Source organism: Gloeophyllum trabeum (genome assembly GCF_000344685.1).
Source record: "Gloeophyllum trabeum ATCC 11539 unplaced genomic scaffold GLOTRscaffold_00003, whole genome shotgun sequence".
NCBI lineage: Eukaryota > Fungi > Basidiomycota > Agaricomycetes > Gloeophyllales > Gloeophyllaceae > Gloeophyllum > Gloeophyllum trabeum.
In genome coordinates, this window is record NW_006920412.1 from 2,537,462 (window position 1) to 2,558,345 (window position 20,884).

A 20,884-nucleotide genomic window follows, 5' to 3' on the forward strand; every position below is an offset into this window, starting at 1 on the left:
TAACACTTTTCTCTGCACGACTGCGACGATACAACGCCCCGTATGGGAGCGCTGAGATATTTTAATGCTGCAGTTTCGACTGCACTGCGGGCGATAACCTACCTTTACCTCCGAGTCGTAAGTGGTTGCATGCCGTAGATTGTACGGTTCACTCTTCGAACCTCACGAAACCACTAGGCTCCCCATCATCTCGCTGTACCGGTCATACCGGTCCTGTATTCATTGTACCTCCTGACATACTCTCTTTCCGCAATACCACTGGAAGAGTCCACGAAAATCGAGCCTGCAAATGGAAACGAGGAGAAAGCGAAGGACGAACGGCCTGAAGTGAGAGCTGTGAAGGTGACTTCAGTAAGTCCCCGATAGTTAGGCGGCTTTCATCAGCTTCTCCTAACGTCTTGAGTATATTCAGCCTCAGAGCCCCGATACGCTCTCAACCATCCTCTTCTCTCTGCCCACCCCAATTGCGAAGTTACGGATAACAAATCTAGCTCTCAATACCCTCCTCTTCTTGGCGGCTGTTGACTTCACGGCGTACCCATACTTCGATGCTGCTCAAGACGTCACCTTTACTCGTGTTGGAGCTGTGTATCCTGATGCTGTCAAGTTAGCTGTCAGGTATCCTTACCCCTATGATCACAACGTGACCGAAAGCATTCTGCAAGTGCAATATCGGCAAGTAAAGCAGGATAGTGTCATGCACGTAGCGCGGTGGCAAGACGGACCTTTGGTGCCACTTAGCGCCGAGGACGATTGGACGAATACGGTCAAGCTGGCTGATTTGTCACCGAGTACCAGCTATGAATGTCCGTCGCCTCCCTTATCACATCGGGTCATCGTTATACTCACTTGACACTCACCAATAGACAGACTGCGCTGCAATGCGCCTTGCGAGCCCGATATCCTACCATACCCCGCCAGTCCTATCCGCTTCCGCACCTTCCCTGACCCCCGACTTACCTACGGGTCCCACTTTCGTTTCGTATTCACGTCATGCACCACACTGAATTTCCCTTACCTGCCCTTTCAAGGAAGGACGATCAAAGGCTACGATCTTCTCGCCGACTATATCTGGCCTCGCAAGCCAGTGCTGAATTTAACTGAAGCTGCGGGAAAAGCCAAGTCTGTACTGTCTGAGTCGCTGGAGACAGCCAAGCTCGTTGTGGCCAATGCGTCAGAGGCTTTTGTGGGGACCACGTCGAGCTCTGAGCCTGCTATCTCTACGGCGATTTCAGTGGTTTCTTCCTTAGTATCTCCGTCTCCGTCTCCGTCCGCGTCACCGTCGCTCTCTGAGGCGACTGATTCTCCCGAGGGGGTTCCCGTTGAATTCATGTTGTTCCTGGGTGACTTCATCTATGCCGATGTGCCTGTCTATTTCGGCGACAGCGAAGAGGCGTATCGCCGGTTGTATCGGAGGACGTATAATAGCCCGAGCTTCAGGAAGGTGTACGAGAAACTACGTGAGTTCTCTTCAATGATCACCCGACCTCTTATATCTAGAAGCAATTTCAGCTATTTTCCATGTTTACGACGATCACGAGGTACGTTCGTTAACAGAGCATGCTGGCGGTGACCTAACTTTTCGTCCAGATTATCAACAATTTCGCGGGACAAGGCAGTGACTCTATTGATCCCTATCCCACCGCTGCTCGAGCATACGAGACATATCTCGCCGCAGCTAATTACGAGTCCGCGGGAAATGACAAGTATTACTACGACTTCCGTTATGGAGATGTTGCATTCTTTGTCATGGACACCAGGCGTTATCGATCCGATATCAACTCGGAGGACGTCGAGAGCCGCACGATGCTCGGAGATCAGCAGCTTGCAGCGTTGTACGATTGGCTCGGAAAGGTGCTGTAATGCCCATTATCTTTGTGACATCCATACCTAACGACACCTGCACTTGATCAGGTAAACTCGACCGCCACGTTCAAGTTCATCGTGACCTCTGTGCCATTCACCTCACTCTGGACGTACGAAGGCCAGATCGATACTTGGGCTGCCTTCGAGCATGAGAAGGCGAGCCTGCTAGATGTCTTACATACGGTGCCAAACGTCATCTTCCTCTCCGGTGATCGCCATGAGTTCGCAGTGATAGAGTTCACTGCTGAGCACGGGTACCCCATCCTGGAGGTCTCGACAAGCCCGCTAAATATGTTCTACGTGCCGTTCATCAGGACTTTGAAGCCAAGGTCTGAAGCAGTCGTGCGCAAGATCCGCACGGAAGTCATAGTTACTGAAGAGGGATTGAATGACACCGTGACGGTCGTTGACGAAGTCCCGAAAGAAAGGGTCATTAAGTATGTTCCCATAGGCAATCATAAATGGTGAGAGCTGTCCTAGGCTTGTATGAAAGGGAGTGGTCTTATCTGTTGCCTTGGGTAGGTCCGCCTTGGAAGTGGATACCACAAACGCGAACAAACCTGTTGTACACCTAGAACTCCTCGTAGACGGCAAGTCTACTTACAAGTAAGATCCGTACAACTGTTGGGAAATGCTCTCTACTAACGGACAGCTCTCGCTAGATTGGAGATTCCCGGGACGCCAGTTAAACTGCGCTCTACGACAGCCCTTGCGGCATTGATGCCCCAGAACTTCCGGGGCGTACTGGACCGTATTGGATTGAAACCCAGCAAATGGTTCTAAAGCGCTGACACCCTGTTATCACATCTAGATCTGAGCAGAGACTGTCAATGTATTCTATTAACTGATACATGCACGAGACTTACCCCTTCCTGCGATCCTTTCGAAAATCGCGATTGAACTCTGTGATAATGATCCATCTCGGATTGGCTGACACTAGGAATCAGAGCACGAAGAGCCTGCTCGAAATCCTCCTGCATGACAACAACTTCCACATCCTCTAAGGTTGCCATCTCAGCAAGATAATATTGCGGTGTGAGAGGGTAGGGGTGATTGCTTAAGGGCGGCGACTGGTTTAATGCGACTATGCACGGATTGAATTTTCAGACATGTTCGGGTCACACAAGCGGCTGTTAGCGCACCTAACTTATCGTCGAGTTCCCCTGCTTTGCGCGACATGGCGTTCAGCATCGCATCAGAGCAGAGTGCGTAGAAGTCGGCCCCAGTGTAAGTGAAGGGACACTGATTGGCTACAGAGCGTAGATCGAGAGTTGGATGCAGCTTGAATTTCCTGGTAAGAGCCTTGATGATGTCCAGCTGAGCCTCGTGCGTCGTGCTCACACCCAGGTATATCAGACGATCAAATCTGGGAGATGTTTACAGGAAGACCTTCCAAACAAATCGCCTTGACTTACCTGCCGGGTCTGAGTAATGCGGAGTCCAGAAGATCCGGTCGGTTTGTCGCCCCAATCACGAACAAATCAGCACTACCTTCTCCAGAAATGCCGTCCAGTTCAGCCAGAAGTTGACTGACAATGCGATCCATCACGCCCCCGGAATCGCCATGGTTGCCCCGCTTAGGCGCGACGGAGTCCAATTCATCAAAGAAGATAACGCAGGGTTTCGCGTCCCGGGCTTGTTGAAAGACCCGACGAACATTGGCTTCAGATTCCCCGATGTACATGTTCAAGAGCTCAGGACCTTTTACCGAGAAAAAGTTCAAAGAGCATGACGTTGCAACAGCCTTGGCTAACAGCGTTTTGCCCGTGCCAGGAGGGCCATATAGAAGAATGCCTGCATGTACTTCAGAGCCTCATCAGATACGAGGATGGGGATAATCCTTACCAGAACGCTTCTTCAAGCCTCCGGCAAATAGGTCCGGCCGTTCCAATGGCAGTTGTATCGTCTCCAGAATCTCTGCTTTCACTGACACTAGACCTCCGACATCATCCCAAGTGACATTAGGTATTTTCGGAGTACCAATGCTATCCGAATAGGCGGCTCTAGCCTTGGTTATAGCGTTGTCTAGATCTCTTGCAGACACTTGCCAACCCGCAAGCCATAGAAGGATCTCCGGCATCGCGGAAGAGAATCTAAAGCCTCTTAGAGCAGTGTTTCACTTAGCAAGAAACTTGCACTTACTTCTCTTCCCTTATCCGCTGAATTACGAAAGACCTCGAGGACGTCAGTAGATGAGCAATATCATTCGTGACAAATGCGGCGGTATTCTTCGCGATGTCCGACAGAGAAACGTCCGGGGAGTACGGTAGTTGTGTCGCCAGTGAATCGATCAGTTCCAGTCGGGTTGACTCGTCTGGAGCCTGGGATGCGCTTGTGAGTAGGAGAAATTCCACATGGAGGTAGAACCCGCTGTACGAACCTCGAAGTCAACTACATGCTTGAAACATGAGAGCAAGCTAGTTGGCATGCGATCGGGATTTGCTGTAGTTCCATAGACCAGAATCGGATACCCAGTCGCGTCCCACTTCTCATGCATTTCATCGATGCACTCCCTTAATGCACTAGCCAACGGTGTCTCTGCAGAGAGTGCTTTGAAGCTTCGGTCACGAGCCACACTCTACATTAACATACCTTTCTCAGGTTCAGACTGCGTGGCCAACGAAAATGCATCAGTGTTCCTGAGCACGAGAACGCAGGGTGCACATGAAGCGGCCTTGTCAAACTGTGCCCGCAGCGCCCCTTCAGTTTTCACATCACTATCCCCAAGAATATCGAAACAATTGACCTGGAAATGCGGACAATGAGAAACACAACTAACAGAGAGGAGCGAGACGAACTCACTTCGAGCAGGTGGATTCCCAGGTGTCGAGCGACACGTCGAACAGTGAACACTTTCCCGCACCCTCGCTTACCCTTGAGTAGGACGGACAAATGGAGATCATAATTCTTGGTATGAGCGGCAAAGGCAACGGATGATAACGAGTATAATTTATCGGAAATCTTGACTAGTTGAGTCTGGGGCTGTGCGGGAGGACGCAATGGTGGGGGATCTAGTCTCAGGCATTATCGCATACGCATACGACCTCCACAAGCCGAATCCAAGCTTACCGACACCTATGTACCCAGCAATGTCAGGGACCCGCACGTGCTCGATACCCGCTTGGACCATTTTGGTCACCGATGAGTCCACCCAGCATCCCAAGGTCCCGTCCCCAGTGATGTACGAGGAGGCAGTCTGAGCAGCTTGGCCAGTACTTGTCCCGCTGCACCGAATTTTGGTTACCACAAAGAAGATTATTTCATCGGAATGTGTGGCATGATGCAAACCGCTTCCCGAAGCAGACGTTGAGCGGTGGTTGCCCTTAAATAGCAGACTGTATGCTCACCGGGGATGCGTCCATGGCTCGTCCTCCTCCGCACTTTCGGTAGCGGATGTTTCCTGCTCTAACCCGGAAAGATCGTTCGTACTGACCGTCATGACGATGATATCTCCTTCCAGTACTAGACGTGCATTGTCACCAAAATAGTCCTTGAGAGACCGTAGAACCAAGGGCTGAAAAGCACGGTGAATAGTGATAGGAGAAGCGACCCTGGCAATCGTCACTTCGTCGGCCACAGGAATTGTGGGCCGGGCATATCCAAGAGGAGCAAGTCGTATGCACAATTCGGACGGGTGCGCATGTGAGGACACACGTACGATATTGCGAAGCAGAACAGGGGAAGCTGCTAAAGTACCTCTGACAATGGTGAAGCTTAGCACAGCAAAGATAGTCTCGCGGAAAGCCTTACGGTCGGCATTTGACCTTATCGTCCACACATATACGAACGACGCGTTTATTTTCAGTCGCATGTGATGATGCGGTAGCCTGAAAACTCATGAGTTACGACCAAAGTACAGTTGTGATTAAATCCCACCCAATCGCCGACCAACAGTCCCAATCGACACAGATCATTAGTATGCACGTAGATAGTATAGTCATCAGAAGCCCGAGATATCGTGTGTAACAAAGGTCGAGCCAGGAGAGTCAAGCCCTGACTTTCGGGTGAGCCATCACTGTTGGAACTATTCCGTTCCCCGTTCGAGGCATGGTAGAAGGAAGATCCACCATCTATTAATGAGCTTGCTAGAAAGCGTTCATCAATTTCTAGGTTCTCTGTTGAACCGTTGACAGATGCAGTAGGTGTAGGGTCCTCAGAGCCGAGGTCGTACAGCGTAGCATGCCCATTTGATAGTCCATCCGCAAGGGAAGATGGGCGGAGTAAAATAACCTGAGTTGCACCTTCTTCAGCGTAGCCTTGCATGATGGGTTCTGCCATGATCAGGCGATACCTGAACGGGGTGGTGTACTCTACGTGAGAGACAAGCTCGCCGTTATGGTCGAATCCAACTTCGTCGCCTTGACGAAGTACACGGGAGCTGCAGTAGACCCATCTGTTCAAGAAGCATTCAGGGTCCCTAGCGGCATCGTATGCAGCTTCTGACAGAGCTGCTATGAATATCCAGGAAAGGCATGCACGCCTAGCCAAGGAGACTACGAATCGTTCACTGCCCAGTGAACGGGAGACTCCATCGCCGAACACGGAAGGATAACGCTTCAGCCATACTGGTGGAATACGTAGACCATGGATCTGTTATACCGCAGCTTCAGGGTGAGGTCATTATAAGGGGAGTTGCTTCATCGAAAGTATGCGTACCTCCTCGTCGACTTCGACGCGACACAATAGACTCCTGAGCACTGAAGGCCCTGAGGATTGAACAGGCTTTCGGTCCTCAGGAGCCAAGGAAAGAGTCAAGTCTTCATTGGAATCAGGGGAGCTCTCCAAAATACGTGCAAGGTCTCTGCCGATGAGCGCAGTATCTAGCCCAGCCTTGGAAAGATCCTGCTTCAGAGATAATGAGACGAGAACTCTGCCAGTTTTATCGAAAAACAAGCTCATGGCATAAGGTACAAGAGGCAGTGTAGCTGCAAGTCCATTACCCGGACGTGATTAACGGGCCAGTGTCCGGCAACCCAAGAGCGGCGGCGAAGCCACAACTAGCCTGCACTTACTCTTTTCGGCAGGCATCTCTGCTCTTTTCAATCTACTTTCACCTGCAATGAGTCGTGGAGGCAGAGGCATGGGTCGAGGTAAGGCAATGATTAAGCATACCTGCAGAGCCTGAAATTTGTACTTTTTTCAGGGAGAGGAGGCGGAGGAGGGCGCGGCGGCTTCCAGCAACGAGATTTTGGCCCTCCGGATACAGTGCTAGGTGCGCATCGTCGTATGCTAGCTGAGGGTCAAAGACTCACTCCTTGCCGCTAGAGATGGGGTCTTTCGTCCATGCTGTTGAAGATGAAATGTTATGCAGCTCCACTATGCCAGACAAGGTTCCATACTTCAACGCGCCCATATATCTTCAGAACAAGTCGGTCATCGGGAAAGTGGATGAGATCCTTGGTCCAATAAACGAAGTCTACTTCTCTATCAAAATGGGAGAAGGCATGATAGCCAGCAGCTTCAAGAAGGGGGACAAGGTCTATATCGCTGGCGACAAACTTCTCCCTATCGAGCGCTTTCTGCCCAAACCGAAGGCTGTCGGCGGTACGTACACAGTATTCTCTACTCCCTGATAGGAACCTGACATCTCAAACATAGGCGTCAGTGCGTACCTTCCGAATCATTTTCACTGGATCTGCGCTTATATTTCTGTTTCAATTTCTCCAGAGAAACGAGGCACAAGGGGAGGTGGTGGTCCTGGTGGACGCGGAGGAGGACGAGGCGGTGGGTTCCAAAGAGGAGGTCCTCGAGGTCGGGGTGGGCGGGGTGGCTTTGGAGACCGCGGCGGGCGCGGCGGCTTCAGCGGGGGACGTGGTGGAAGTCGGGGCGGTGGTGGCTTCAGAGGAGGTCGCGGAGGAGGTCGCGGTTTCAGGGGCTCATAAACATCGTACGCCGGACGATTTATGTTTTGCAGAGGGCTCCCTCCTGCCACCGGGTTGCAGTTTAGCTAACGGTGACGAGATTCAGCAGGAGGTTGTCTGGACTCAGAAAATGGAGCGGGTCGCCTTTGTATCCCGTGGAACGTCCAGTAGATGGTCCACATGTCTCCTCCCTGCAGATTTACAGAGAACTGTACGATACATTGTTGCTATTAATATGTACCTTCTCAGATTTGTGCATGGATACACCCATCTCGTTCCCGACGATCATAGGACGACGAGGAACCCGCGAATATTGACAGGGAACACAGCTTACGCGGCAGGTATTATCGAGGAAAAATATGGCCCTATGGCTTGTTGCAGATCAACGTTTCAAGGACTTCACTTCCTCTTCCACTGCCCTTACTCTAATGGAGCGTTCCAATTGCACTGGAGCAGCCTGGGATTGACATAAATCATCATTGATAGCCTCCGGTCAAACCCGTACACTGACCTGCTGCAGTTCCTCCGACAAGGCCATCAGCTGCCCGAAACTTGTTTGTAGATCTGGATATCGGGCATCCAGGACTAGTCACAGTAAGTCTGTCTCCCGCTTCGCGTCCACAGTGATTGCTTACCGTCAGTCTCAGTTTCAGCGGGCTCTTCTGTATCTGGTGTAGCAGACGTGGCAAATTCCTCGTCGTCTTCTCTTTGCCGATCTAATAGGTCCTGTATCATGTCCGCAACTTCCTTCGGGCGTGTCTGTCTTTTGCTCGCTATCTCGCGGTCCCATTTCAGTCGTTGATCTGCCAGGGACCATATACGCCGGTCCAGAGCCTCGTCGAAAGGTTCCATTTCTGGGGCAATACTGCTGAGCTTACCGGAGAGAAACCGCCGGAACTATACTATCTCACCTTCTTCCTCATCGTCGATTTCCTCCGAATTCTGGCCGTTAATACGAACGTTCGGTTTCGCTATCTGAAAGGTCGAAGAGACAAACTGCGCTAGTTTACATAAAAGATCAATATTTTCAGAAGCACGATGCAGACCTCGTCGATGTATGGTATCAATGAATCTCTTTCGTGAGACAGGCCACTCGCAGCCAATCTCTCGTCTAGCATCTCTAGAAGAGCTCTTTCATAGTTGTACTTTATTCTCCGCCAGTCTTGCAGTGTCTCGATGGAAACACGAGGCAGATCTTCACGAGTTGCATCCATTCTAGTAGGGTGAGCTCTGCAGGGACGTATAGATTTTGATATTGAGCGCCACAAGGTGGTCGAGCAAGCAAGGGCGCGCGTCTGTTCGCGCGCCACAGGCGCGATGAAGGTGTAAACCCAGAATGGAAACTCAAAATGATTCCCGAAATTAACTCGAAGTTTACCCCAAAATATCCCAGATCTCACTAAGAAAGTCAGCGCAGCGGAGGAGCAGAGCATCGGTGTCGGGATTTCACAGCTCTTCGTCTAGCAAAGTGTAGTGCGCCCATGGCAAAGGCTCGTCGACGGTCTACACGCTCGAATGCTCAGAAGTCCCCGGAACATGACGCAGAATCGGATTCCGGACAGACGTCCCTGAAGGTTGAGCAGACGGAGGGTCAAGAGGACCGCTCAGAGGACGACAAGTGTCCGGCTTGCAAAGATGAGAATGGAGAGGTGACCGCTTTGGCGGACAAAGAGAGTTGGATACGATGTGATGCGTGCAAGACATGGTACCACTGGCGATGCGCTGGGGACGGCGGTGAATTGGAGCGGATAGACAAATGGTGAGCCTGAGCTGGGGGACAGCGGAGGAATGTTACAGACGTTTGACATCATCACAAGGTTTTGCAAGGAGTGTCTAGCGAAGAACCCGGCACGGTCGATAACTTTCAAGCCACCGGCGCGCAAGTCCTCGCGTAAGCGCACACAGCTTGACTATGCAAACCTCAATTCAGGGCTGGAGTCGGATCCCAACCGGTGGGCTCAGATGCTCCAGGGAAAGACTATCAAGGAGAACAATTTCCCTCGGATGAAAGGTGCAGATGTGAATCTGGATTGGCTTGAAAGCGATGAAAACGCCTTGCGCCAACCAATTGTGATCGAACAGCCGGATGGCTTAGGGCTGAAGATGCCACCGAGAGACCTGGGCATCGACGATATAGCAGAGATAGTAGGAGAAGACACACCAGTTGAAGTGATAGGTACGGAATCGCATCGCCTGAGGGTAACTGTTTGTTTACCCTCTGCGCGAGTTCCCAGATGTTGCATCGCAGTCTAATGTGCCAGGATGGACTCTGAAGAAGTGGGCGGAGTACTACAACTCTAGCCCAGAAAAACGGGATAAGATTCGAAACGTCATCTCGCTTGAGATCTCGGGTACAAAGCTGGGTGATGAGGTGCTACCACCAAAGTTGGTCAGGGAATTGGATTGGGTGGAGAGGTTTTGGCCGAATACGAAGAGGGGTAGGGGGCATGCGTACCCTAAGGTGCAGCTCTACTGTCTAATGGGTGTGGCGCAAGCTTGGACGGTGAGTAGTCCTAGATGGCTCGTATATCGATTTCACTGATCATGAGGCAGGATTGGCATATCGATTTTGCAGGTTCCTCGGTATATTACCACGTCCTACGAGGAGCCAAGGTATTTTATTTCATTAAGCCAACGCCCGCGAACCTTGCCGCGTACGAACGATGGTCAGGAACTGAGATGCAGAGCCATACGTGGCTAGGCGACTTGGTGGACGAAGTTGTGAAGGTCGAATTAACTGCGGGGAATACGATGATCATACCAACTGGCTGGATACATGCCGTCGTAAGTACCGCAATATCTGTGTGGCGCTTAGTGCTTACGGTCCAAACAGTATACCCCTGTGGATACCCTGGTCTTTGGTGGCAATTTCCTTCACTCTTATAATGTTGCCACCCGTGCGTATTCGTGGGATATGATTGATGGACGGTGCTGACTATCCTGCAGAGCTCAAGGTTCGGGACATAGAGATCTCGACTCATGTACCTAAGAAGTTCCGATTTCCGTTCTTCGCAAAGTGCGCTTTTGCGCCCTCTTGTTGAATGTAAACTTATATGTCGTGAATCCTGCAGGTTGTGCTGGTATGCCGGCGAAAAATATCTCCGTGACCTCAAAGCGCGGGAGGAATTTTCTCCTCGTGTTTTGGAATCGGTGGAAGCGCTCGCTGACTTCCTGGTCTCCGAGGCTCGGACCATGGAACGAGGGACAGAGCAGGCGAAGAGAGAAGCCAAGGAACAAGTCCCCGGGGACCGCGTGAAGGATGCGTCTGCACTTGCGCGTGAACTCAGGTGGAGAGTGCAGCAGGCGCGAGGACACCTGAGCGACGACGAAGATAGCGGCGGTTCAGCGCGGAAGAGGAAGCATGGGGAGATGGACAGCGCGGACGATGGCACGCCGATGTTCAAGCATTTTAAACCGCGGTCATGGGACAGGGTGCTCGCACAGCCCAAGGAGACCCTACAGAAAGTGATCAAGGGCCGCAAACCTCCAGACGAGGATACTTGGAATTCCGACTGGATTGACCACCTGAGTGACTCGGCCATGGACACCGGCGAAGGTGATGAACTGGAGCTCAGACGTCGGCGGGACGTTGTGATCAAATTTAGGAGGACGGAGAAGGGCCTGGAGAGGCACCGCGTCGAACGTGTGGTCGAGGAGTGGGAATGGGTAGGGGCGGCAGCGGCATCGAAAGAGGCTCCTGTGAGCACGTCTGCGCCGGCAGTCGAGACCAACGGGGGTTGATATTTCATTTAATGTTGTTTTCCAGTTTACACGACCCGTGTTGTCTGTATTATTATTCATTTTGTTTTCGAGAGTCGCAGCTGCAGTCCGCCTGTTTGGAAGTGCGTCTGAGATAGCCACGTGAGAGGGTTAGGTCGGACTCCCATCCTTCCGACCCGTTGCTCTCGACGCCTGTTCTCTCGCTCACTTTCGTCTCTCGACCATCCTTCGCTCCCCTTCTAATGTCTCAGACGCAGCCGCCCCCGTCTGTCGATGAACATACCCAGTCTCCGCAATCCCTGGCAAGCGCCCAGTATGACGGGTATCACGCTGATCAAGCCGAGGGCAGGCCCCAAGCTTCCAATGCTATACCCAACGATATACAATATAATAACGTACCTCAGTCATCAGGTACGTGTGTCGCCTTTTCTTCTATCTTACTCGAGTACGATTGTTTACCTCTCAAACGACCCGCAGCTAATCCTCTAATGCGACATGCCAATCGTTCAGTACCATCTCTTCCCTCCCATCCGTCTCAGCATAGACAGAAGCAAAATACTGAGCCTGCTCCACCCCTACCTCCTTATGACCCTACGTCTGCGTTGGATCATTTCTCTGCGATGCGACTGAGTGACCCCCAGCCTCAGGCTTACAACGCGCTGTCTCCCGAACCTATACCTCGCGCAGGGACTTCCATGTCCATGCGTTCTCTTTCGCCTTCCGCGCCGTCAGGCTACCCACGCCAGGCAGGCAATTATTCCCGGGCACCCCTCCCCGGTAATCCCGCCGAATTCAGACATGGCTCCGGAACAGGGCCGGCTTATCCATCGAACGGCGCGTCCGCTTCTCAATACAATGTTTACGGTAACGGAGGCGTCGCGTACCCTCAAAACGGCTACCGCGACGCAGAGACGATGAGCATGTATTCTCGCGATGACCACGGCTCGGTCAACTCGTACAATCCATCCGGAGATTACCACTCGTACGCGTATTCTCCTAGTGACTATAGTCAGGCTGGCTGGCAGGGGCAGCAAGGAAGCTATGGTACTGTTCAGTCCGGCGAATACGACCCGTTTTACTCTGCTGCATCTGACGTCCTGGGTATGGCTCCTCCACCACCTGCGCCGATGGCTCCCATAGCTGGACCCTACGCCCAGAGTCAAGCGTCGTTGGTTTCAAGTCACTCAGCGCCGTATCCTGGTCCGCGCACTCAGAGCATATATTCCCAAGATAGCGGACATTCTGGCGACGCTGCCAATGTATCTGCTCCTTCTGTTTTGGACAGTGGGGATGATAGTGACCCCAGTCTTCGTCCGCAGTTGCGGAGATCCGGTACTACAGCATCTGTAACGTTGCGCACCCAGAAGACCAAAGCCGTGGACCTAAGCGCACCTCCCTACACTAAGGCGTACATCGACGAGTATCGTCAACGGATCAAGGCTGATCCCGATCCTGACGCCCACTTCCAATATGCCAAGTATCTCATCGATGCCGCTAAGAAGATCGGCGCGGATGCTAAGGACCAGCGTGCGGTACGGAAGTATCGCGACACGCTTGTCACTGAAGCACTCAAGGTCATCCGGCGACTCGCTACTCAAGGCCAGCCGCACGAGGAAGCGCAATTCTTCTTGGCAAATTGCTACGGCACTGGTGCACTGGGTCTCCAGGTGGATCATGAGAAGGCTTACCACTTGTACTTACAGGCTGCGAAGCAGAACCATGCAGCGGCCGCGTATAGGGTTGCGGTTTGCAACGAGATCGCTGTTGGAACGAGGAAGGAGCCAGCGCGAGCCATCGCGTTCTATCGCAAGGCTGCCTCGCTGGGCGATACCGCCGCTATGTACAAGCTCGGAATGATCTTGCTGCAAGGCACGCTGGGTGAGGCGAAGAATCCTCGAGAAGCGGTTGGCTGGCTGAAGAGGGCTGCGGAACAGGCCGACGAGGAGAATCCCCACGCCCTTCATGAGCTGGCGTTACTCCATGAGATGCCTAATAATGGGCTCGTCCCGTACGACCCGGCGTATGCCAAGCGGCTTCTGACTCAGGCGGCCCAGCTAGGATACACGCAGTCGCAATGCAAGCTGGGTCACTGCTACGAGGTGGGGGCTCTTACATGCCCGGTGGATCCGAAGCGGTCCATTGCCTGGTATACCAAAGCTGCGGAGAAGGGAAGCGCAGAGGCCGAGCTGGCATTGAGTGGATGGTATCTTACGGGCTGTGAGGGCGTCCTGAAGCAGAGCGACTCTGAAGCGTACCTGTGGGCGAGGCGAGCGGCGAACAAGGGACTCAGCAAGGCGGAATATGCGGTCGGGTACTATGCGGAGGTAGGCATAGGTGTGAAGCAGGACATTGAATTCGCAAAACGATGGTATATGCGTGCCGCAGGTAAGCCTTCTGGCTCGTATTCACGCTGGCGCGGTAGTTGACTCCGCCTAGCGCAAGGTAATAAGCGAGCAATGAATCGATTAACGGAGATGAAGAGAACTGGCAATAAGAGGATGAATATTGCACGCCCAACGCGGCAACAGGCGAAGGATGAGTGTATTATTAGCTGAATTTACATTATTGGTTGCATCTGGTCATGGTTAGTACTTCCAGCTGTTTGCAGAATGATGGAGCCAGTTCGGATTTCTCCCTGTGGAGCCTACTAGTACTCCAAGTCAATCAATCTGAAAGGATAAGTGTGCTCGGCTATGTTACCTTGCGACTAGCAAGGTCTGTGCGCATCGGGAATTGAACCATCAAAACTGTGTTTGTTTGTGGCATAAATACTGAATGCTATTGTCAATTTTGTGCCTTTGTGTTTAGTCATTGCTGTGGTGTTGCATATTTTTGCTCTTGTCTCTGGAAGTCTCTCACTACCTAGGAGTAATTATGCTCTAGCAAGGCTACTGTACACTTCGAGAATTCAGTTATTTGAACTAAGGACATTTATTTGTACTTGTTTGTGGCAACAAGCATCCTGTGAAATGTTCCTCACTGACACCACAGCTTACTATCGTGTGCTTCAAAGAGGTTGAAACCTTTGACTGGTATGATGCTATTAGAGCCATTCAATCCCAAACACACATCCAGATTCTGGTGGATTCTAGGCAAGTCAGATTCTCCAGAATCCAGAATCCAGATTTCAGCAGAAGCTGCTCATATAGCAGCTTTTGAGAATCCATTGAGTGGGTTCCTGCCATTGATGCTGGGTAGTGCATGTGATACATTGATGCACATTCAAACACTCTTATGTAAGCTGATGGTAACAATTAGTGCGTGCAGTCACAAATATGACATACACATTATTTCTCCTCTTTTGATGCTGTTTGTGCCAATAGACATGTGTTATGGGGAAGACATGTAAGGCACTGGCCAGTGATGCAGTCATCAGGAAGATCCAAGTCTACTTTTAAGTTGAAAAATGACTATAAAGAAGCAAAATCAGAGAAAGTAGCGGAAGAATAGAGCATATTCACTGTGGTAATTACCACAGCGTGGGGCCAATGGGGTCGCTTAAATCCATCAAAATTCCCTTACTTGGGAGCTCCACCCGTAGTAATTACCACACTGAATATGCTCTAATGCCCCCTCTTTTCAAGTACAGGAAAGTAACATAAAGCAGCACAGAAATGGAAAAAGTATATAAAGACCTTTTTAGCCAGAGCATCAGTCTGCTTCCTTTGTAAGCTTCAAATACATTTTCTACTGATGGCAAGAACTATGTGGATATGATCATTTACTGCTATTTGCGGAACATAAGGCGGTGTGCCACTTTCAAGGTGTGAGATGGCCTCCAGGCAAGAAAAATCCATAGCACCTGTGGCAGGGCTTGGATTGACTCAGGAATTTGTACATAGGGGTTTTCAGTATAGAAACAGAATTGTGGTATCAAAGGAATCACGAAAATCAGCCCATGAGATGTCCATAGAGTAAGGGTGCTGTGGAGGCATTAGAGTGTATCTGCTGTGGTAATTACCACAGGATTTTAGGAATAGGCATACGTGCGTTTTGGAATAGGACCACACACCACACAATTGGGGCTATGCGCCACTTTTAGCCACAAGAAGTATGATATTACCAGAAAAGGATTTGTTATATATAGACTGTGCCGTATGCATCAAGAGCTGAGGCCTGGGAAACTCCTATGTAACAGAGGCAGGCTTGTGAGGATAGGGCGGCAGCTTAGCAGTAGTTCTAGTAGGTTCATAAGGAGTGTTCGCGCTATATGATGCGTCGGTGAGTTCAAAGTCGCGGTGGCGGCGTTGCTGCACCGAACACGTTACGCATCACGCATTTTGATTTCAATCAAAGAGGGAAAGGCGCTGAGGAGCGCTGATATCATCGGCCCCAAGCCAGGGCCCCCGGTGCACCTGGTATTGGAATAGCATACGGCTATTCCAGGAATAAGATTCTGTGGTAATTACCACAGCAGATACACTCTATTGTAGAAACAGTAGCTGGTCCATTGAAGGCAGAGAGTGTGTCATATCCCTTAGATAATTTGTACACAGACTGAGTGTATCTACAGAATGCTGAATTAAATTGGTTGTAACTGCTCTGGGCGACTCTCGGGCTGATCACCCTTGACCTCCGATGGTTACACGCTCGACTTCAAATCAATTTTTGTTCCGACTTTCAACCTCGAACTCGACTCTGAAACTCCGACACTCTGACAACTCCGACATACGCCACATCGCGTCGACGCCCTGATGACTACACGCTACCCCCTACGTACGACCCGCACTCGTGTCGCTCTGGCACGGGTAACTCAAAAGGCAGCTCCACCCGCCAAAAAAGTGTCTGCTCAGTCAGACTCGGAGACTCATTCAGAGTCTCTAGACCCCCTTCCGGATAATGGATATACATCCGCCCCGGCCACCCCTGCTATCGAGCGTTCTTACGCCGATGCAGCGTGAGCGTGTATTCCCTCCTCTGATGAGAGGAGGGAGAATATTCCCTTGACGAGCACGCTGCGCACTGCTCAAGGGGTAACCAATATGTCTAAAAATGATGTATTAGGTAGAAATAGTAATTTACTCGAATTGAACCAGCTCGGCGCTGGAAAAAAGGATAACGGTGGGAACACCACATCCGGAACTGACGAGGGACCTTGGGAAACAGTCGCTCGTCGCCACTGCAGGAGTCCTGCTTCTAGCGGGAAACAGTCTGGCCAGACTAAAAAGAAGGCTCGTGTCGAGTCTGTAAGCTCAGCATCTGAAACAGAGAAGTATTTGACGCCGGACACTAGAAGAAACGCAGAGGGTGGCATCTCCAGCCACAGCCTTACTCAAATGGGTAACGCAACTTCCCAGTTTGGTAGAAACTTTGTGGCTGGTGGTGCTGGTGAAGCTGGCCCCTCCCAGTCTGAAGGGAAAGCGGTAGACCCGAGGAATTGGGCCACCACTGGTCTCAACGAAACAGACCTCGATGTTGAACAACAGCGCGCTGCACTCGAGAATTGGAATACTATTAGAGAAGTACAACTATCTAATAAATCCACCGGTCCCGGGTCACTAGACTCCGAACCTCGAAGTGATGGGGTTGTTGAGCCCAACAACTCCATACACAAACGTATTCGGGCATTGAAAGCCCTAACGGCTCGCTTGGAGGCTGAATTAGAAGAAGAAAAGCCGCAAGTGGCTGATCACTCACCTAACCAGCCACCCCCTTCCAAGAAGAAGAAGCAGGAGTCTAAGACCATTCTTCCCGAGCCCAAGAGCAAGGGGAAAGCATCGAACCACCCTCCCCGCACAAGGGGGAGCAAAGGGCTGAGACCTGTCAATCAAGTGCACCCTAGAAGCACGATTGGTAAACATTCGACAGACTTAGACAGTCATTAGGCCACTCACCGGGATCACCGGATGATTCTTCTGACGACTCGGACTCATCCAGTTCGTCATTTTCATCACGTCACAGTACCCCTGGCCTTTTGGTACTGAGCTCCTCGGAGTCTTTGGATAGCGAGAGTTCATCCGGGGAATCAGACGCCCCACCCAAGCACGGCCTAGGAGCTCGGCACGTGAAGGTGAAGGGGAAAAGTCCTAATTCAGCAAAAGGTACTAAAAAGAAAGAGAAGCAGTCTCACAAGACGCTTCTTAAACCGCATCCGCCTGCTAAGTACGATGGGACGGCGGACGTGTGTCGCTTCAATAAGTTCATGGCCGAAGCGATCGCGTACGTCGAGGATGGACGCCTCGAAAAATCCAAACACGCTAGGTACATCGCCTACTTCCTAGAGGGAAAGGCTTATGATTATTATCATAATACTTTGGCTGGCAGCAGCCTGGACCTTGATGAATTCCTCAAGGGATTGTTCGACTACTGTTTCCCCATCAATTTCAGGGACCAGTTGCCAACGAAGCTAAATAGGTGCTATCAGGACAACCGCTCGGTCAAAGAATACATTTTTGAACTTACTGAGCTGCTGAGCATGATTGGCACTTATAGCCGGCAAGAAAAAGTCGTCAAGCTCTGGAAAGGACTGAGTAAACCAATCCAAGCGAAACTATGGGAGCAGGAACTTGATCCTGACTTCACCCCATGGAAGACCGTGGCACAGTGGGCCAAGCGAATAGAGGTATCACTTGCCACAAGCAGCGCCGTTCGGGATACTGCTAGACACTACAAAAGTAAGCCTGCAGGTTCCAAGAATCAGAACGCACCTTCTCATTCCCAGCCTCTGTCATCTGACGGGAACAGAAATGGATTTGGCAAGCCTTCCCCCCAGGGCAGGAAGCCATATGCCCAATCTGGTAAGGGTGCTTCCCATTCGGGAGGTGGCCGAGACCGGAGTGGCAACTGTTCAACAAACAAATCACACATGAGTGAAAAGGAAAAGGAGGTGCTCCGAGTGGCAGGGAAGTGTTTCCGCTGCAAGGAATTTTGAGCCTACAAGGAACTGCCCCAAGGGGTATGCGGTTCGGCAGAAACAGTCAGATAGATCCCCGGGGCTGGATAACTTCAATGCTAATATTGATCTATCCAAAACCGAACAACTACAAGACTTAGCTGATACCACAGAGATGATAGACACAATTACCGTGGGGCAGATCGATCTCTTCCCTAATGATCGACCGTCCAAAGTCAACCACCCTCGGCCCAGGCAGAATCCCAAGGCTCTGATTGGGGATCCCCATATCCCTCGGGGTACCCCTGTCAAGGGGACCAGGCCTCGTAAGCAGAGAAGGGAAAGGAGAGCTCCCCCTCATAAACTGCTGAAGGACAAACGGTGGCTCTGGAACAGAGACCCGTTAGCAGTGCGAGCGGAGAGTCTACTTATGCAAGGAGCACCCTATCCGGGCAATAAGGGTCTCTGTAACCACGAGGCTGAACTGTGTATTTATTCGTCAGATAGATTCCACGTAAGGAGTCTGCGTGACGGGACTTACACAATTGTTGATGACTTGGTCTGGGGCCATGCCGAAATACCTGGCGAGATGTTGGCGGACCCGGACTTCAATCTGGTACAGTGGTATCGACAAGCGCTCCGGCACTCTCTACCACAGAGTATATTGACGGGGAGCAACACAACACTCAGCCAATATGTAGAACCTATGGGACCAGCCATAGCCAACCATGTGTCAGCCATATTGGAGTCAGATGCACCATACTATGGCGACAATAATCAGCGCCGCCATTCTTCATCCCGTTTCACTTGTCACCTGGATGATGATGAAGTTATTATTTATGACAGGGAATGGATGTATATCACCCAGCTACCAGGGCAACATGCATTAAACCCAAAATTCAACTTACCGCACTGGTATGACTTACACCTTCGAGCCGCATTAAATGACCTTCGGCGACGTGTCATGGAGGGAGGCAACCAAGAGTGGTGTCTCCCTGAGCTATTCGAGTCTGATACAAGAAAACATGAATTCACGTGCATCTTGAATGACTACAAGGATTCTTTCACTCACCTCACTTCACCAAATCGAGTAAAGTGTAGTGATGAGGAGGATGTGTTCTGCATCACCAAGCTTAACAGGGTTCAAGTAAAACCGAATGCTTACCCCAACATTCAAAGGAATGCGGCAGTCACTAGGGACTTTAAAAGATTAATTCCCAAACCACTGGTGGTTGTAGTGAACATCAAATGGTCATCCAGCCAAGGCCCTATTGGACTCGGGTTCGCTCGCTGACTTTATGTCCTATGATTTGGCAAATCAGCTTCGAGTCTCGAAGATCGATTTGGAGAAACCCTTACCGGTGCAGCTCGCTGTTCAGGGCTCGCGCTCCAAAGTCAACTGAGGTGCGAAGGCACAACTCCAGTACCAGGATATAGACTGTGACCCATCAACATGCATTTGAAGAAATCAAACAGATCGTACAAGCTCACTGGGATCATCATCGTCGGCCCCTGGACTACTCCCAAGACGCGGATCCAATCTTCCTGGTCACGGATGCATCGCATGGAGGACTGGCTGGGGTCATCAGTCAGGGCCGGGACTTTAAATCAGCCCATGTCGCTGTGTTCCACTCTGCCAAGATGAATACTTCTCAGCTCAACTATGCAGTTCACGAATAGGAAATGCTGGCTGGCATGGAGTCGATGCTGCGTCACTGGGATGTTCTTCAAGGGGCCCGGTTTCGCTGGCTGACAGACCACAAAGGGTTAATCCACCTAATGAAACAGAAGATGCTGATGGGACATCAAGCGCAATGGTTAGAAAAAATCTGGAATTCGATTGAGTATGTACCGGGTTCCGACAATGTCTTGGCGGACGCGCTATCCTGCATCTACTCTGTGGACGGTGATAGGCACTAACACACGACAACACCAAAGACCAAAAAGAAATAAAACCTAAAACACCCAGCGGTATGGGTGTAGGCGGTCTAAGGCGATTGAAGGGTAATATTTAAGTTCGAAGGGAGGGGGAGAAGTTAGACGCCGTAGGGTAGCCCGTAGGAAAACCTAAAACAAACAAAATCTTGAGGCCTGAAACAAACAGTATAGCGATTCTCCGGAGTATTTATCTCCGAAGTTCGCCAGTAACCCGGGTGGGGAGTTCCACTGAACCCGAACAATAGTCTCATGCCTACAGACGCTTGGTGAATTTTATACTTTAAATCCGGAGCTTACTTGGATCGATATGTGATGGCGGAGTTATCTAGTTTCGACGAGTCCGGCCTATTGGCAAAGCTAGGATTGATTGTAGACGCTAAGTCCGACGCGAAGGGACTCCGAGGGTCGCTGAGACGATAATTCTGGTACGCTGAGAGGGTGAAGTACAAAACTTGGATTTTCCACTACACTCTATACATTTTTATGCTATTGGAATGGTTTTGCGTCCGCCCGGAGTTAAATAACAAATATGCTCCGCATCCCACACAATTCCTCAGCCTTTGCCCACCGCTATACCATGTCCCATACGATCCTGCCGTGTTTCACGTGCTCGTCCTAGTCCTAGAGGTAGCCTCGACGCGTCAATGCTCGCTTGAAGTGCCTCATC

General features: G+C 51.0%; 7 protein-coding genes across 7 annotated transcripts; 5 read left to right on the forward strand and 2 right to left on the reverse strand.

Annotated features, from left to right (window-relative positions):
* Nucleotides 1-42: 42 nt before the first annotated feature.
* On the forward strand, nt 43-2,476 carry GLOTRDRAFT_91906 (uncharacterized protein; the record flags this gene model as incomplete). The annotated part of the gene is made up of 8 exons (XM_007865481.1): nt 43-117; nt 178-351; nt 413-806; nt 867-1,460; nt 1,501-1,541; nt 1,591-1,854; nt 1,915-2,303; nt 2,389-2,476. The coding sequence occupies 8 exons, from the start codon at nt 43-45 to the stop codon at nt 2,474-2,476; spliced, it is 2,019 nt and encodes a 672-aa protein (XP_007863672.1).
* A 271-nt stretch (nt 2,477-2,747) lies between these two features.
* Nucleotides 2,748-6,447, reverse strand: GLOTRDRAFT_11691 (uncharacterized protein; the record flags this gene model as incomplete). Its single annotated transcript, XM_007864597.1, has 12 exons — nt 2,748-2,936; nt 2,989-3,232; nt 3,282-3,660; nt 3,712-3,959; nt 4,009-4,187; nt 4,247-4,404; nt 4,459-4,612; nt 4,669-4,882; nt 4,917-5,156; nt 5,214-5,564; nt 5,617-5,693; nt 5,743-6,447. Coding segments are annotated over 12 exons (3,138 nt in total), but the record flags the coding sequence as incomplete, so codon positions are not given.
* Nucleotides 6,448-6,925: 478 nt separating this feature from the next.
* Nucleotides 6,926-7,748, forward strand: GLOTRDRAFT_104408 (Gar1-domain-containing protein; the record flags this gene model as incomplete). Its single annotated transcript, XM_007865482.1, has 4 exons — nt 6,926-6,956; nt 7,010-7,078; nt 7,132-7,410; nt 7,555-7,748. The coding sequence occupies 4 exons, from the start codon at nt 6,926-6,928 to the stop codon at nt 7,746-7,748; spliced, it is 573 nt and encodes a 190-aa protein (XP_007863673.1).
* A 361-nt stretch (nt 7,749-8,109) lies between these two features.
* GLOTRDRAFT_104409 (uncharacterized protein) lies at nt 8,110-8,941 on the reverse strand (the record flags this gene model as incomplete). Its single annotated transcript, XM_007865648.1, has 5 exons — nt 8,110-8,184; nt 8,239-8,312; nt 8,363-8,581; nt 8,639-8,723; nt 8,774-8,941. The coding sequence occupies 5 exons, from the start codon at nt 8,939-8,941 to the stop codon at nt 8,110-8,112; spliced, it is 621 nt and encodes a 206-aa protein (XP_007863839.1).
* A 192-nt stretch (nt 8,942-9,133) lies between these two features.
* GLOTRDRAFT_72998 (jumonji protein) lies at nt 9,134-11,546 on the forward strand. The gene is made up of 7 exons (XM_007865483.1): nt 9,134-9,486; nt 9,545-9,903; nt 9,962-10,230; nt 10,281-10,511; nt 10,561-10,624; nt 10,674-10,743; nt 10,799-11,546. Exons 1-7 carry the CDS (start codon nt 9,209-9,211, stop codon nt 11,466-11,468), a joined length of 1,941 nt encoding a protein of 646 aa, XP_007863674.1. The 5' UTR covers nt 9,134-9,208; the 3' UTR covers nt 11,469-11,546.
* Nucleotides 11,547-12,326: 780 nt separating this feature from the next.
* On the forward strand, nt 12,327-14,139 carry GLOTRDRAFT_73002 (HCP-like protein). Its single transcript, XM_007865484.1, has 2 exons — nt 12,327-13,832; nt 13,884-14,139. Exons 1-2 carry the CDS (start codon nt 12,362-12,364, stop codon nt 14,000-14,002), a joined length of 1,590 nt encoding a protein of 529 aa, XP_007863675.1. The 5' UTR covers nt 12,327-12,361; the 3' UTR covers nt 14,003-14,139.
* Nucleotides 14,140-16,141: 2,002 nt separating this feature from the next.
* GLOTRDRAFT_91909 (uncharacterized protein) lies at nt 16,142-19,959 on the forward strand (the record flags this gene model as incomplete). Its single annotated transcript, XM_007865485.1, has 6 exons — nt 16,142-16,344; nt 16,462-17,240; nt 17,273-18,293; nt 18,328-19,560; nt 19,602-19,683; nt 19,756-19,959. The coding sequence occupies 6 exons, from the start codon at nt 16,142-16,144 to the stop codon at nt 19,957-19,959; spliced, it is 3,522 nt and encodes a 1,173-aa protein (XP_007863676.1).
* Between the last annotated feature and the right edge of the window lie 925 nt (nt 19,960-20,884).

Bases quoted from the DNA above. Each gene is read 5' to 3' on its own strand.
- GLOTRDRAFT_72998 (XM_007865483.1), top strand. From the start codon at position 9,209: ATGGCAAAGGCTCGTCGACGGTCTACACGCTCGAATGCTCAGAAGTCC. The intron at 9,904-9,961 runs GTACGGAATCGC...GCGAGTTCCCAG, and splicing joins CACACCAGTTGAAGTGATAG to ATGTTGCATCGCAGTCTAAT. The intron at 10,744-10,798 runs GTGCGCTTTTGC...TGAATCCTGCAG, and splicing joins CGATTTCCGTTCTTCGCAAA to GTTGTGCTGGTATGCCGGCG.
- GLOTRDRAFT_73002 (XM_007865484.1), top strand. From the start codon at position 12,362: ATGAGCATGTATTCTCGCGATGACCACGGCTCGGTCAACTCGTACAAT. The intron at 13,833-13,883 runs GTAAGCCTTCTG...GACTCCGCCTAG, and splicing joins ATGGTATATGCGTGCCGCAG to CGCAAGGTAATAAGCGAGCA.